A 16,778-nucleotide genomic window follows, 5' to 3' on the forward strand; every position below is an offset into this window, starting at 1 on the left:
GCATTGGCAGAAAATCCATAAACCTCAGCACAAGAAAATCATAGCTCTGAAACAGTTGTTCAATTTAGCAGTCAAACATGAGGATTATGATTAAATATGATTTTATTTTGATCAGATAATGGTAAAGCTTCATGCAATGCCAGTCGGTGTAATCTAAAGAATTTATTTGCTGATACGATCTGAAGCAGAATCTGCAGTGTAGTGCTATCAGTAACCAGGTTAACAGTATAACATATCTGAGCTTACAATTTCTATGCTCAATTCAGATCACAACATGTTGGATGGCAAAGTTCCACTAGTGTATCAATGATAAGAACAGATTTAACCTCTTGTAGTAAACTTGAATTTAAGTCACTACTTTCTTCCACCTCCCCATGCCCAATACATGTACTGTGACAGGTTCCGTCCATTAATCTCTCTCCCAGGTGTTAATTCAGATTAAATAGCACTCTGTTGTTTTTTTTTCCTGTACCCAGTCTTTTGTATTGTGAAGTTAACCCTCCATCCCTGCGCATGCGACTGGTGAGTCCTGATTCTCCCATCAGGCCAAGCTTGGTGATTACAGAGGGTGGTATCTCCACAGGGGTTGATGCAGATAGATAATTTGCAGGTACTTGATCTCTTATATTTTCTGTATAAACTCCTGCGATGTGACTATTGACTTTTGAAACCACGTTCACAAAGATGGAAATCAAATTGCCCATATCATTTGCATTCATCTCTCCTGTTCAGCCTCTTTCCTATGTAACGTTCTGAGTTTATGCTCTACTGTTCTGTGCACAATCTCCAGTCCATCTGCATCGAGCTCTTTCAACAGCAGCAGGACAGCATTCAGCACATTTGAGGTGCGCTGGAAAAAGAAAAACAATTATAATCAACTACAATTTCATATCTATGTGCTGCGTCGGCTTAAAATTTGGATGTCAGACCCCTCAGAAATCCTCACACAGCCTCTGCTCCTGGCACTTCTCAACCTAGATTCTGTCGCACATCTCACAATTTGCAGCCTCTCATTCCTTCCCAGTGATTCATAAATGATGCAACTCTCAGACTCTCATTCCTCAGGCCTTTAAACACCTGGGCGTGCATTCCTCACACTGACAGAAAGGTTGACATTGACTTTATTTCAACAAATCATTAACTATGTATTTGCTTCCACTGAAATCAAACTCGCTACTTCTAAATTTATTCAGTTAACAGAACTTAATTTTTTACCAGCAGAGGAATGCAGGAGAACACAGTGAAAATCCCAATTTTCATATCAGCTTTCAGGGAAAAGATGAAAAGGTAGGAGAAGGTCAATGAACCAGGAAGGAATCTTGGTTCTTCATAAACACAGATGAAGCCTGAATGAGATAAAGTCACCAGCTGGATTAACTCTAAGACTCAAGGACCCAAACTTAGACAGCAGGCCGAAGAAAGTGACCTCATATCCACAATCAAAGTTGATAAAAGCATCACAAATCTATCTAATTCTGATTGGGATCCACAGATACAGGCAGAGATGGAGTCTGAAGGGCAGGTTGATTGGGCTGCTGTACAGTGGGGAATGCACTGCACTTGGTCTTTGTGTGCTTCATCAGAGAGACTCAAAGTGCAGAAGCTGTAAAGCATGGTAGAACACAGCATCTGACCTTAGGGCCCAAGTCCACAGCACCCTGAAAGTGGCTACACAAGTAAAGAGGGTGGTAAAGAATGTCATATTTGCTGTCACAGCTTTGAGTATAAGAGTCAGGAAGTCATATGGCAGCCTTCTAAAACTTTGGTTAGAGTATAGTGTGCAGTTCTGGTCACGATGTGTGAGCTTTGTAAAGGGTGAAGAAAATATTTACCAGAATGCTACTTGGACCAGAGGGCATGTGCTATAAAAGTTGGACAAACTTGGGTTGTTTTTGCTGGATCAGTAGAAACTGATATAGATCAGGTAGTCCTTTCTCCAGGGTTTAAATGTCAAAACTAAAGGGCATGCATTTAAGTCAAGATGGGGAAAGCTTAAAGATGTGCTGGGTACCTTTTTTAAAAAAAACATACAGAGTGGTGAATGCCTGGAATATGCTGTCGGGTGGCAGTGGAATAGTGGCACTTAAGAGGGTTTTAGATAGACACATGAATATGCAGGGATATGGACACGTATGGCCAGAAAAAAATTAGTTTAATTTGGCATTGTGTTTTTCACAGACATTGTGGGCCAAAAAACCCTTCCTTTGGTGTACCCTTCTATGATATAAATAAATAAATCATGCTGGCTCACTGTGCCAGTACTGTAGATTTAGATTAAAGAGAAAAAGGGGATCTGAGGGCTACTGTTTTAAGGAAGAAGTACTGAGTACATGGAGGACACTGCCTGAGAGTACTAATTCCACTTGCCTGCATTCATTCCATATCCCTCTGTGCTCTGCTAATTCAGGTATCTGTCCAGATGCCTCTTAAATGTTGTTATTGTTCATACCTCCACCATCTACCTCCTCTGGCAGCTTATACTAGATACCAATTGCTCTTTGTGTGAAAAAATTTGCCTCAGATTTCCTTTATGCCACCTTCCTCTCACCTCAAATCTGAACCTTCTACTTTTTACACTACACATCACAACCTTGAGAAACAACCACTAGAAAATAACCTTTCATAATTTTATACACCTCTATCTTTTCACTTCTCAGCCTCCTTCACTCAAGGGAAAACAGACCCCATCTATCCAATCTGTCCTGATAACTCAAACCCTCCAATCCAGATATCCTGGATGCTTCTTAACAACCAAGATTTTTTTGGGTCAAGGATTCCCTAGGGTTGGAGTGGATTATGTTTAATGAGTCTGCAGATACCCTTGAAGCATTGGAAAGGCAGGGACTGGTCAGAGACAGTTTTTCAAGGGCAGATCCTGTCTGGTCAATTCGACCAATTATTTTTGAAGAGGTAGCAAATTGATAAGGCATGTGTAGTAGGCATGCTTTAGAAGAACTTTGACAAGGTCCCATATAGAAAATTAGTCTGGAAGGATAAGGACAATGGGATTCAAGAAAGATGGTAAATTCAATCCAACATTGGCTCAGTAAAGGTTGCTTTTGTGACTGGATCTCTATGAGAAGCAGTGTTCCATAGGGATCAGTGCTGGGACCTTTGATATTTGTATTATACATGAATGATCTGGATGTGAATGCAGTAGGTACGATCAGCAAGTTCACAGATGACACAAAGATTAGTGAAGTCGAGAATTATACAAAGGAGACTTGGGCTGCAGGGTAATATTGATGTATTGGTGAAATGGAATAAGAAATAACAGTTTGAGTTAATCCCAGCAAAAAATATAAGATGCATTTTAGATGTACTTATGAAGTAAAGTGTCTAACCTCTGCCTATGACCCAGTCCTTCAAGTCTTAGCAATATTCTTGTAAATCTGCTTTGTACTTTAATGACATGCAGGGTCAGCAAAACTGAACACAATGCTCCATTTGTGGTCTAACCACATCTTCTACAACTACAACATCCTATGCAATGAATGGAAAGGCCCACACCACCCTGGTTTGGCATCCCAAAATGTAACACTTCACACTTATCTCAATTGAATGCCATCTGACATTCTTGGAGACGTAAGATGCTGGAATCTGGAGGAACAAACCATCTCCTAGAGGAACTCAGCACATTGAGGATGGAAGTGCATTGAAGAGCAGTTTGGCTCTTTTCCAAAAACCAGGAAACTTTGCATGATAGTGTAGCCACATACCACAAAAGCCAACATTTTTTGGAAAGCATTTTTGCTTCTTCATCATTCTGAGTTTCAATAATTTCTTCAAGCAAGCTCTCTTCCTGTTCTTCCACCTTGCAAAGAAATAGGTTAATTACCCAGTCTAGAATTTCCAGATCATTCAAATCATTGAATAGATTTTGAAATTCCTTTTTCAGTGACTGCAGGTGTAAGCAGTACTCTTGCAAATCACTGTCTGTGAAAGAGAATGCCATACTTCCCATGCAGAGAGACTGTGGGAACATTTTTTCCCCAATGTTTTGCTTATATATTTCCAATTTTCAAATAAATGTGCACACTGCACCTTTTGCCTGGATTAAGTTGAAATTCTCACCCTGCAATTTCATATTTAGAATGTTTATTTTGTCATACAGATCGGCAAGGTGTGCCACCTCTCCACATAGAAGTTCAATCTTGTTTCCCAAGCTCTTGTCAACTTTGAGCAAAAATACAATGTGTCAAAAAGATCAAAGAAACATTTTAAGTAGCAGTCTTTTGACAACCAACACACTTCAGTGTGAAGAAGCAAGTGTTCAAACTCTTCATTGTTATCTTTACATAAATGGCAAAATATTTTGCTGTTTAGTGGATGAGCTTTAATTTTGTTGGCAGCAGACATTACAAGAGTCATGCTTGAAAAATGTTGCTGGCTGAGGTCTTTGGCTGTGAGATGTTAATGATAAATCACACAATGAATTGCAAACAGACTTGGAATTTATTTTTTCATAAATGCCACTAGACTGGCAACTTGTCATATATGGTGCTCCATCTGTTGTAGAAGAAATCATGTTCTTAATCAGAATACTTTTTTCCTCAGTATACATTTTGAGCTTGTTATAGATTGATTCTCTGTTCATACTTGTTTTTAACTTTTTACGAATGAGATTCTTAACTTTTCCATTTTAGATAAACCGTACATATGCCGCTAGCAATGCCTCGTTGTCTCACACAGTTGGCTCATCCAGTTGTATCCCAAGTTCTATTTTTTGTAGTTGTGCATAGTTGACAGTCAATGTCTTCACTCATTTCATCAATACAACGAACGACAGAGTTATTACTCAGAGGAATTGATTTTAGAAGACTGGTATCCATTTTGAAAACAGTGGTGAGCACGTCTGATACAGCAGGCATTGTTAATCTTTCACCAACTTTATGAGATTTTCCACACTTTGCTATCATTTTGGGAATGCTATAAGAAGCATTCAGACCGCAATCAAGGTCATTTTTAGCTTTGTCGGCAAATGACTCAAGCGTACAACATTTTTCAAATACTTCTTTCGTCTTCCAGAACTGAGTAATATCCTAAGTAGCTGCTTCAGGATGTTTTTTATGGAAGTGTTCCTGCAATCTTGACAGTTTCATGGCTTCATTAGATAGTATAGTATTACAAATAAGATACATGGGGCATCGCTGATCTGACAGGAACAGAGTAAAACTATACTCCAGGTTGCGCCATATTTACTTATCCATCATTAACAGCTAAATTAAAATTTAAAATCAACACAAACTGGGAATACCTATTGGAAGTTGACGACGGCAGCAAGTTGACACAGTTGGTTAGGTCTCATGCCTCAAGTTAGGGTGCCACTTACCACCCCCCCCACCCCAAGAATCTTTAACGCCCCATTAGGACATGTAACTGCCTCCTTGGGGAGGGCAGTACTGCCCCCATTGAGAATCACTGGGTAAGAGATATGGGTAGAGAAACAGCAGATGAAGTTTTGCACTTTGGAAGATCAGATGTAAAGGGATAGTACAGTTAATAGCAGAAACCTTAACAGTGTTGATGTACAGAGGTGTCTTGGGGCACAGAGCTATAGCTTCTTGAAAATGGTTATACAGTTTGATAGGGTGGCATATAAGGCATATGGTATGCTTGCCTTTATTAGCTGAAGCGTTGAATTCAAAAATCTTAAAGTTATGTTGCAACAGAGAGATATTGCAGGAAAGCAGCATTCATAATCGAGGACTCCTCCACCACCCAGGCGATACTCTCTGCTGCCACAGGGAGGAGGTACAGGAACCTCAGGATCCATACCATCAGGTTCGGGAACAGTTATTAACCCTCAACCATTAGGCTTTTGAACCAAATTAGATAACTTCACTCGCCCCCATCACTGAAGTGTTTCCACAACCTATGGACTCACTTTCAATGACTCTTCAAGTCATGTTCTCAATATTATTGCTTTGTTATTCATTATTATTATTATTTTTGATTTACACAATTAATTGTCTTTTGCACACTGATTGCTTCTCCAATTGGGTGTGGTCATTCATTGATTCAATTGTGTTGTTTAGCATACCCACAGGAAAACAAATCTCAGGTTTGTATATGGTGATAAACTGCATTTATTTTAGGGTACATATATTAATTGCATTCGGCTCTGGCCTCCCCATTCAAGAAAGGACTTAGATGCTTAGGAGCAGATGTAGAAGCATCTACCAAGATGGTAATGGATTAGAGGGCACATGCTACTAAGGAGGGTGGACAAACTTGGGTTATTTTCTGTGGAGCAGTGGAGGCTGATTGGAGACCTGACAGGGCTTTAAAATATTATGTGGGGCATAGATAGAGTAGACAGTTGGTAACCTTCTCCCAGGGTGCAAATGTCTAATACCAGTGGGCATCCATTTAAAGATAGAGGGGGAAAGTTCAAAGGAAATATGAAACTGTTCTTTCTTTACACAGACAGTGGTGGGTACCTGGAATATGTTGGCAAGGATGGTCATGGAGGCAAATACAATAGTGGGGTTTAAGAGGGCCATAGATAGGCACATGAATGTGCAGACAGTGGAGAGATATGAGCATTGTTTCCCAAAGATAGAGTTTGTTTAGTTTGGCATTTAATTACTAATAAATTGGTTCAGCACAACATTGTGGGCCTTTTCCTGTGCTGTACTGTATATCATTTTATGAAGAACCTGGAAATGGGGGCAATATTTTCAATATTTTCTTGGTTGAAGAAATCTTCAAAGTGCTCATCAAAACACTTGGTGCTCATGGGATTACGTTGCTTAATTTTCTACTACCACATTGTACTCACCCTTCTGTTGTTGTTGCTTGCATTTATTTCCTTCAATACAACAGAGGAGGAAAATTTATCTCTTCCCAATGGTTTCATTCCAAGCTCCTCTCTGATCTTACTAGAAAAGAAAAGAAAATACTTAATAGAGGGAGACAGATGATTACAACAAACAAAAACCTCTACACTTCCAAAGTATTGCAGCTGCTAGAAATCTACAATAAAAACATAAGATACTGGAAATACTCAACAGGTCAGACAGCATACAAGCTTTAATTTTGGCACAAGTTCCACTCCTCTATGTGATCAATGTCTTAAGTTGAACCAAATTTTGCTCAACCCTATACTGCGCTGTAGGCACTTCATAACAGGTTGATTATTTTGGTCTTAACAACAGAAACAGGTTGCTAAGACCAAAATCTAAGGCCTATTCATAGTAGGTCATGCTTCCCTCAATTTCATTCACCTATCTTGGTTCCATAATCTAACTAAAGCTCTGTCCTCCTTCCGTCTATCTACAGCTAACAAGTGTCTTTATCACTATCAGCTAGGCTATTCCAATTTTTATCGCTAACCTCAAACTCTCCAACCTTCACATTTGAGGAAACGAGTTAAGTCAAATTGGTCAGGATGATATCTTCATGCCAAGGCTATAGTCTACAAAAGAAGATAAACAAAATGAGAAAAAAAAACTCTTGCTTTTACTTAAGCAGCCAATTTGTAAGATGTTGTATCTCTTGAATGTTAATAACATTCTGTAAGTAGAGCAGAAAATAAAGCAGAGTATGAAGACATAATGTTTGGATACTGGGGCATGACTGCTTCTCAGCTACTGAGTCAACTCTACAGCAGCGGAGCCCACAATTGTACAAAGCATCAAGAGTAAGCAGTCCTAAGTTCTAATGCAAACTCTGAAGTTTCATCTTCTATCAGTCATTACCAGGAAAGACATAACATGAAAATCAAAAAGCTGCAGATACTGGAAGTCTGAACTAAACCCAGAAACTGGTGCAAACACTCAGCAGCTCAGTCAACACCTGTGGAAGGAGTTAATTTACTTGATGTGAGCTCTGTATCAGAATGAGGAAAGCCACATACACTGATGTGCTTAGAGATTACAGCATCTTCTAGTTTTCTTTAAGACATTTCCCTTTACAACTGCCTCCATTCTATATCCTTAAACAGAGACAAAACAATCTCCGTCTCCATGTTTTATGTTCCATCAGACACCAGAGGTATAAAATGTCAATTGTTTACTGAGCAGAGATTACTCCATAACACATCTATCCAAGGTCCTTACCTCCTCCACTGCTTTATCAAGGATTTTCCTTTCAACACAAGGTTACAAGATCTAGATGCACTGGGGAAAGTGGAACAAAGTATGGCTAGTGAAATTTAACTCGGACAAGTGATGCAGTTTTAAAGGTTAAACTGTGGCAGGGCATACACAGATTATTAAAGGACCCTGGGAGTGCTGCAGAACAGAGACTTTGGGATACATCATTCCTCAAAATGGATGGTGAAGAAGGCATATAGCATACATGCCTTCATCAGCGGACAGCGAGATGGGATGTCATGTTACAGTGGTACATTAGTGAGACTGCAGTTAGAATATTGTGTGCAGTCATTACAACATTGAACTTACAACATGTGATTAAGCTAGAGAGGATTCAGAAAATATTACCAAGTACGTAGTCAGGATTATCATTGTAATTTTTCCCAGTGTAAGGGAATCCAAAGCTAGATGTCAGAGGAGAGAGATTTTCATGGAGGAAGGTGAGTAAGTGGACAAGCTACCATAGGAGGGGGTACAGGTGGGTACAATTAACAGAAGTTGTAAGACATTTGGAAAGGTACTGTACACGGACAAATAGGATTAGCTCAGGCTGATTTGTTTGGCATGGACAAGCTAGGCGAAGAAACATCGAACATAAAACACTATAGCACTGTACAGGCCTTTTGGTCCATGATGTTGTTCCGATCCTTTAACCTAGTCTAAGATGAATCTGACTCTTCCTTTCTATATGGCCCTCCATTTTTCTATCATTCACATGTCTATTTAAGAACCTCTTAAATGACTCTAATGCATCAGCCTCTGCTAGCATCCCTGGCAGGGCATTCCATGCGCACATTCACTCCCTATGTAAAAACTTACCTTTGACAACCCCCCTCCATATTTTTCTCCAATCACCTTAAAATTATGCCCTCTGGTACAAGCTATTTCCAATCTGGAAAAAAAGTCTCTGGCAATGCACTCCATCTGTGCCTCTTATCATCTTGCACACCTCTATCAAGTCACTTCTCATTTTTCCTCGCTCCAAAGAAAAAACCCTTAGCTCATTCAACCTATCCTCTAAGACATGCATTCTAATCCAGGCAGCATCCTGGTAAATCTCCTCTAGACCTTTCCTAAAACTTTTACATCCTTTCTATAATAAAGCAACTAAAAAAACACAAGTGTGCACTAACCAGGGTCTTATAGAACTGCAATATTACCTTACAGCTGTTGAACTCAATCCCCCAACAAATTCTCTAAGTGACACACCACATGGCTTCTTAACAACGATATCAATTTGCACTGCAACTTTGAAAGATCTGTGTTTTCCATGATATATAATTCTATGATGCATTGATATATGGAGGGATCTTGGAATCCAAGTCCTGAAAATGACAACGCAAGTACAGTTGCAAGAAAAAGTTTGTGGACCCTTTGCAATTATCTGGTTTTCTGCATTAATTTCTCATAAAATATGGTCTGATCTTCATCAAAGTCACAATAATAAAAAAAACACAATCTGCCTAAACTAATAACACACAAACAGTTGTAATTTTCATGTCTGTATTGGCCACACTTTTTAGTCATTCACAGTCCAGGCTGGAAAAAGTATACAATCCTCTGTACTTAATAACTGATAGAATGATAGAATCTCCTTAAGCAGCAATAACATCCACCGTACATTTCCTGTAGCCGCTGATCAGACTTGCACAATGGCAAGGAGGAATTATAGACCATTCCACCACACAAAACTGTTTCAGTTCATCAATGTTTCTGGGATACCTTGTATGAATAGCCTTCTTCAGGTCGCGCCACAGCATTTCAATTGGGTTAAGGTCTGGACTCTGACTCGGCCATTCCAAACCACAAATTTTCTTCCTTTTAAACCATTCTGTTGTTTATTTACTCTTGTGTTTCATATATTGTCTTGTTGCATCATCCAACCTCTATTAAGTTTCAGGTGGCAGACTGCTACCCTGACATTCTCCTGTAAAATGTCTTGACACAATTTTGAATTCATTGTTCCCTCAACGACTGCAAGCTGTCCAGGCCCTGAGGCATCAAAGCAGCCCCAAACCATGATGCTTCTTCCACCATGTTTCACAGTTGGGATGAGGCTCTTGTGTTGGTGTGCAGTGCCCAATCATAGCTGTGTGCATTTCTGCCAAAAAGTTCAACTTCTGTCTCATCTGTCCCAGAAGCGTTGTGGAACATCCAGGTGATCTTTCGCAAACATGAGACATGCAGCAATTTTTATTTTGGAGAGCAGTGGCTTCTTCCAAGGTGTTCTTCCATGCACACCATTCTTGTTCAGTGTTTCTCTTATAGTGGACACATGAACAGAGATTTTAGCAAGTTCTAGAGATTTCTGCAGGTCTTTTGCTGTTACCCAGGTTCTTTTTCACCTCCTTCAGCATTGCACGTTTTGCTCTTGGTGTGATCTTTGCAGAACGTCTACTTCTAGGGAGAGTAGCAATATTACCGAATTTCCACCATTTGTAGACAATTTCTCTTACTGTGAACACTCAGGTCTTTAGGAATGCTTTTGTAGCCTTTTCCAGCTTCATGCATCTCTACAATTCTTTTTCTAAGATCCTCCAAAAGTTGCTTTGATTGCGACATGTTGCACATAAACAGGATCTTGCTTGAGGGGAGCAGGCTCTGTCAGTAACCTGACTTTGTGCGTCTTTTTTTTTAATCGGGCAGGGCACCTTGACAACCCACACCTTCAATTTCATCTCATTGATTGAAACACCTGACTCAAAATAGTTTTTGTGCCCAAAGGTTCACATACTTTTTTGAAACTTGATTGTGACTGATTAAATGATGTGTTCAGTACTGACAAGAAGTACAACTGTTTGTGTGTTACTAACTTAGGCAGATTGTGTTTGACTTAGATGAAGATTAGGCCACATTTTATGACTAATTAATGCAAAAAACAAGGAAATTGCAAAGGGCTCAAGAACTTTTTCTTGCAACTGTAAATAGAGGGGCAAAGAAGGCATACTGCACACATGCCTTCATCATTAGGCTCACAAGGAAGTTAAAAAGTAGGAAGTCAGAATGCCAGGTTGTGCACCTGCCAGAGAGGACTTGCATTGAACATTTGAAGCACATTATAACAGAACAATCTCAGCCTAATATCTGAAACTTATTGGTACATGAAGGCTTTTGAAAGTTGCTGTGACAATGCTGACTGAGGTTAATCCTGCCGCTCCTCACTTTGTTTCCTCCATTCTGAAGCTTAAGAGATCACTTTCTATTTCAGTGCTTGGTTCAGATGTGCCGGATTCTGTCCTTGAGTGGCTGATTGTTGACTCCATTGGTTCTTTGCCCGACACAGAAGCAATCTCATCTCCATCCTCTAAAGCTTGAGCCAGTTCCTCCTCTGTCACCGCTACAAGAAATTGTCAAGAAAATAACTTAATGAGTTTCATTAATGACAGTATATTGAACTCTTCTTCTTCCTCCCAATTCTACTCAATTCTTCAACCAAAAACCTGTTGAGTTGGACTTCGGCTAAAGATTTCAAAACTGCAGCTGAAATTGTGTGAATTTCCTTCCATATCCCAAAGACACAAGACCATAAGATATAGGAGCCAAATTAAGCCTTCTGGCCCAAAGAGTCTGCTCTGCCGTTTCATCATGGCTGATCCATTTTTCCTCTCAGCCCCGATCTCCTGCCTTGTCCCTGTATCCCTTCATGCCCTGACTAATTAAGAATTTATCAATCTCTGCCTTAAACTATACCCAAACACGAGGAAATCTGCAGATGCTGGAAATTAAAGCAACACATGCAAAATGCTGGTGGAACGCAGCAGGCCAGGCAGCATCTATAGGAAGAAGCACTGTCGACGTTTCAGGCCAAGACCCTTCGTCAGGACTAACTGAAAGAAAAAATAGTAAGAGATGTGAAAGTTGGGGGGGGGGGGGGGAGGGGGAAATCCAAAATGATAGGAGAAGACAGGAGGGGGTGGGGTGAATCTAAGAGCTGGAAAGGTGATTGGCAAAAAGGGTATAGAGGTGGAGAAGGGAGAGGATCATGGGATGGGAGGCCTTAGAAGAAAGAAAGGGGGAGGGGAGCACCAGAGGGAGATGGAGAAAAGGCAAAGAGTGATGGGCAGAGAGAAAAAAAAGGAGTGGGGGAATAAATAAATCAGGCATGGGCTGAGGAGGGGCATTAACAGAATTTAGAGAAGTCAATGTTCTTGCCATCAAGTTGGAGGCTACCCAGACAGAATATAAGGTTTTGCTCCTCCAACCTGAGTTTGGATGAGTGTGGAGGGATTTCCCCCTCCCCCTCCTACTTCCAAATCTCTTACTATCTTTTCTTTCAGTTAGTCCTGATGAAGGGTCTCGGCCCGAAACATCGACAGTGCTTCTTCCTATAGATGCTGCCTGGCCTGCTGCATTCCACCAGCATTTTGTGTGTGTTGTTTAAACTATACCTTTTGATTTGGTCTCCACAGCCACCTGTGGCAATGAATTCCACAGATTCACCACTCTCTAGCTAAAGAAATTCCTTATCTCTGTTCTAAAAGGATAGCCCTCTACTCTGTGGCTGTGTCCTCTGGTCTTAGACTCCCCCACTCCCCCTCATAAACATCCTCTCCCAACATCACTCACTGTATATATTATATCTCTTTATTGCTCAGGACATGTATATGTTTTGATTTTACGATTCTATGTTTACATCTCTGCTCCCAGACTGCTATTGTACTGCTTGACTTTTTATATGCCTTCTGCCTTTTATGCACTAGTAATCGATAATGGCTAGTGCACTTAAATTCGTGAGCTGGAACGTAAAGAGATTGAATCACCCTGTTAAAAGGAGGAAGGTATTCTCGCATATCAAACAACTCAAAACTGACATTGCTTTCCTTCAAGAAACTCATATTCGTTGTTCTGATAACTCCCGGCTTTTGTCAAGGTGGGCGGGTCAGCATTTTCATTCATCCTTTACCGCTAAAGCGAGGGGTACCTCTATTCTTATTAACTCAAATATTCCTTTTGAACTCTATAATAATATATCTGATATAAATGGCCGTTTTATTATTGTTTCTGGCAAACTATATAACACTAAAGTTGCACTAGCAAACCTGTATGCCTCCAACTTTAATGATGTTAATTTTTTTGAACGGTTTTTTTCCTCACTACCAGACTTAAACTCATACTCTCTTATACTGGGTGGTGACTTTAATTGTTGGTTAGATCCCAATTTGGATCGATCATCCTCTGTTACTATAAACATCCTCTCTACACCCACCCTACTGAGTCCTTTCAACATGCGAGTTAATAGGTTAACTGGCCACTGAAGATTGCCCCACTATGTAGGTAAATGGTAGAATCTAAGGAACGTTGAGAGAATGTGTAGAGAATAACAAAAACCAATGTAAAGTGAATGTAATTGCGTGGTTAATAATCAACATGGGCTCAGTGGGCTAATGGACCCATCAATTGTGCTTATTAAAATTAGATTTCGTACATTCACCTATAATATCATCCACCCAGACACTAAGAGCATTTACAAAGGATGGATATTATTTCAGTGAGGGGATAGCGGTTTGTTAGTTTGGCATAATCTGAGGATGTACAGTAATTAAATACTACAAGGAATTTGACACCAGATTTCTTAATAGTTTCAACAACAGTTTATAGACAATTATAAAGCACTTTTAAAGTGTGCAGACAGCATTATTAGCAGAAGCTCTCAACAGTGAATAATGCTGGTGTCCTGAACCAAGTTTCGACAAACAATTGCATTAAAAATACATTCAGCTTAGTAGCGCTGGAACCGATGACTCCTCACCTTGGTTATCCAGCTTCTGCAGTTGTGGCAAGTTCCGGAGTACAGTCATTCTATATTTGTGGAGATCCGTCCCACAGCAAGGATTTTCTGACAACCACAGTACTCTTAAGCGGTGTAGTCCTTTGAGATAGCAGATTTCTGTCAGATTTTGTATATTATTCTTCCTGAGGTAAAGTTCACTGATATTCTGACAGTACTGGAAATCCACTAAAGATGAGATATTGTTCACACTTTACAAAAAAGTACAACAGAAAGAATACATTACAATCCACTGCAACAAAAATGAAAATTCACAGAAATTTCCAATCTACAATGCAGCCCCTTGTCTATCAACTCTCACCAAGTACAATGTTACAATGGTCCCAACAACTATTAAATACCTCAACCAGATGGTTTCTGCTATGAACCTCACAGTACAGTGCCTATAAAGAGTACTCAAGTTTTCAAGTTTTATTGTTTTACAACATTGAGACTCAGTGGACTTAATTTGGCTTTTTTTGACACTGATCAACAGAAAAAAACTCTTTTGTGTCAAAGTGAAAACAAATCTCTACAAATTGCTCTAAATTAATTTCAAATACAAAACAAAAAAATAGTTGATTGCACAAGTATTCACCCCTTCCAAGTTATTATTTAGTTGATGCTTCTTTTATAGCCTTGAGTCTATGAGGATATTGTCCAGCTTTGTACTCTGGACACAGCAATTTTTCCCCATTCTTCTTTACAAAACTGCACAAGCTCTGACAGATTGCATAGTGATTGTGAACAGCCCCTTTCAAGTCCAGCCACAAATTCCCAGTTGGATTGAGGTCTGGACTCTGACTTGGTCACTCCACGATATGAATTTTGTTGTACAAGCCATTCTGTGTAGCTTTGGCTTTATGCTTGGGGTCATTGTCTTGCTGGAAAACAAATCTTCTCACAAGTCGCAATTCTCTTGCAGACTGCATCAGGCTTTCCTCCAGGATTTCCCTGTATTTTGCTGCATTCATTTTACCCTCTACCTTCACAAGCCTTCCAGGGCCTGCTGCAGTGAAGCATCCCCACATCCCCATCCCCATGCTTCACGATGGTGTGTTTTTGATAATGTGAGGTGCTTGGCTTACACCAAACATAGTATTAAGTCTGAAGGCCAAAAAGCTCAATGTTGATTTCATCAAACCATAGAACCTTCTTCCAGCTGACCTCAGAATTTCCCACATGCCTTCTGGCAAACTCTAGCTGAAACTTCAAGTGAGTTTTTTTTAAACAGTGGTTTCCTCTTTGCAACTCTCCCGTAAACCTATGACTGGTGAAGCAGCTGGGCAACAGTTGTATGTACAGTCTCTCATCTCAGCCTCTGAAGTTTGTAATTCCTCCAGAGTTGTCAGAGGTCCTTTTGTGGCCTTCCTCACTAGTCCCATTCTTGCACGGTCACTCAGTTTTTGAAGATGGTCTGCTCTAGGCAGATTTACTGCTGTGCCCGATTCTTTCCATTTCTTGATTGACTTAACTGTACTCCAAGGGATATTCAGTGACTTGGAAATGTTTTTGTATCCATCTCCTAACTTGTGCTTTTCAATAATCTTTTTGCGGATTTGCTTTTAGTGATCTTTTGTCTTTATAGTGTAGTTTTTGCCAGGACACTGACTCACCAGAAGTTGGACCTTCCAGATACACGTGTATTTTTACTACACTCATTGAAACACTCTGACTACACACAGGTCTTCAAGAGCAGATCTCCATTTAACTCATTATGTAACTTCTAAAACCAATTGGCTACACCAGTGATGATTTGGCATGTCGTATTAAAGGGGGTGAATAATATGGAAGCAATTACTATGCTTTATATCTGTAATTAATTTAAATCGCTTTGTAGAGATCCATTTTCACTTTGACACAAAAGAATCTTTTTCTGTTGATCAATGTCAAAAATACCAAATTAAATTCACTGTGATTCAACGTTGTAAAACAATAAAACATGAAAACTTCCAAAGGGTGGTGAATACTTTTTACAGGCACTGTAAATGTGGCTATTAATATAACTGTGAAGGTGAGACATTTCAATCCAACTTGATTGCCACAATTACTGAAGGCTTATCTAGTTGGATGCTTTGATTGCCAGCTTAAGTCAAGATAAAGAACTACTGTACTGAGGACCTTTTTGATAAAGCTGAAATTCATCTGTCATCAGTGAAGTGCATATGCAGGCTAGTATCTACATGGATAGCATGTGTCAGGAGGTAATCGCTCTTTAGTAAGTAGCCAATAGACAGAAAAGTTCGTCCCTCTGGTGTCTTTTAAATCACTTCCCTTTCATCTTAATCTTATGCCCTCTAGTTTTAGACACCTACCCTGGGAAAAAGACTGTGACCTTATCTAAACCACTCAGAGTTATAAGTGATTTCTTTGATAGGGCAACAAGTAGGCTGCCAATATAATTGGCAATATGGATTCAAGTTAGACTCAGCATGGCACAGTTGGCACAGTTAATAGAGCCGCTGCCTCATCTGCACCAACCTGACCTCCAGTGTTGTCTGTGTAGGTGGACTTTATCACTGTCTTGCGTTTCTTTTGGGTGCTCTAGTTTCCTCCCACGTCTCAAAGAGTCATGGGTTGGTATTGGTATTGGTTTAGTCTTGTCACATGCACCCAGATACAGTAAAAAGCTAATCTTGCATGCATTTTATATAGATTACATAATTACACAGTGCACTGTGATAGAACAAGGTAAAACAATAACAACGCAAAATAAAGTGTAACAGCTATAGAAAAAGTGCAGTGCAGGTAAACAATAAAGTGCAAGATCATAACCAGTTAAATTATGAAGTCAAGAATCCATCTTATCATACAAAAGAACCATTTAATAGTCTTACTACAGTAGGTTGGAAGTTGATATTGAGTCTGGTGTATGTACTTTCAAGTTTTTGTATCTTCTACCTCAAGAGAGA

The 16,778-nt window shown here is 39.7% G+C and overlaps 1 protein-coding gene across 5 annotated transcripts in view; it reads right to left on the minus strand.

The window, feature by feature from the left end:
- The window catches only part of cfap410 (cilia and flagella associated protein 410), a 44,448-nt gene that overhangs the window by 10,443 nt on the left and 17,227 nt on the right, over nt 1-16,778 (minus strand). For 2 of the 5 annotated variants that reach the window (XM_059992070.1, XM_059992075.1), the window contains 4 exons: nt 13,849-14,078; nt 11,262-11,436; nt 6,785-6,884; nt 67-850 (listed from right to left, as the gene is read on the minus strand). In XM_059992070.1, the coding sequence (XP_059848053.1) occupies nt 716-850; nt 6,785-6,884; nt 11,262-11,436; nt 13,849-14,078 (640 nt within the window). In that variant the 3' untranslated portion in view covers nt 67-715. Of the gene's footprint in view, nt 1-60; nt 851-3,719; nt 3,815-6,784; nt 6,885-11,261; nt 11,437-13,848; nt 14,079-16,778 lie in introns of those variants that run through there. The other 3 variants (XM_059992074.1, XM_059992073.1, XM_059992072.1) reach the window with 2 other exon arrangements.

This window comes from Hypanus sabinus, chromosome 16, assembly GCF_030144855.1.
Source record: "Hypanus sabinus isolate sHypSab1 chromosome 16, sHypSab1.hap1, whole genome shotgun sequence".
Lineage (NCBI taxonomy): Eukaryota > Metazoa > Chordata > Chondrichthyes > Myliobatiformes > Dasyatidae > Hypanus > Hypanus sabinus.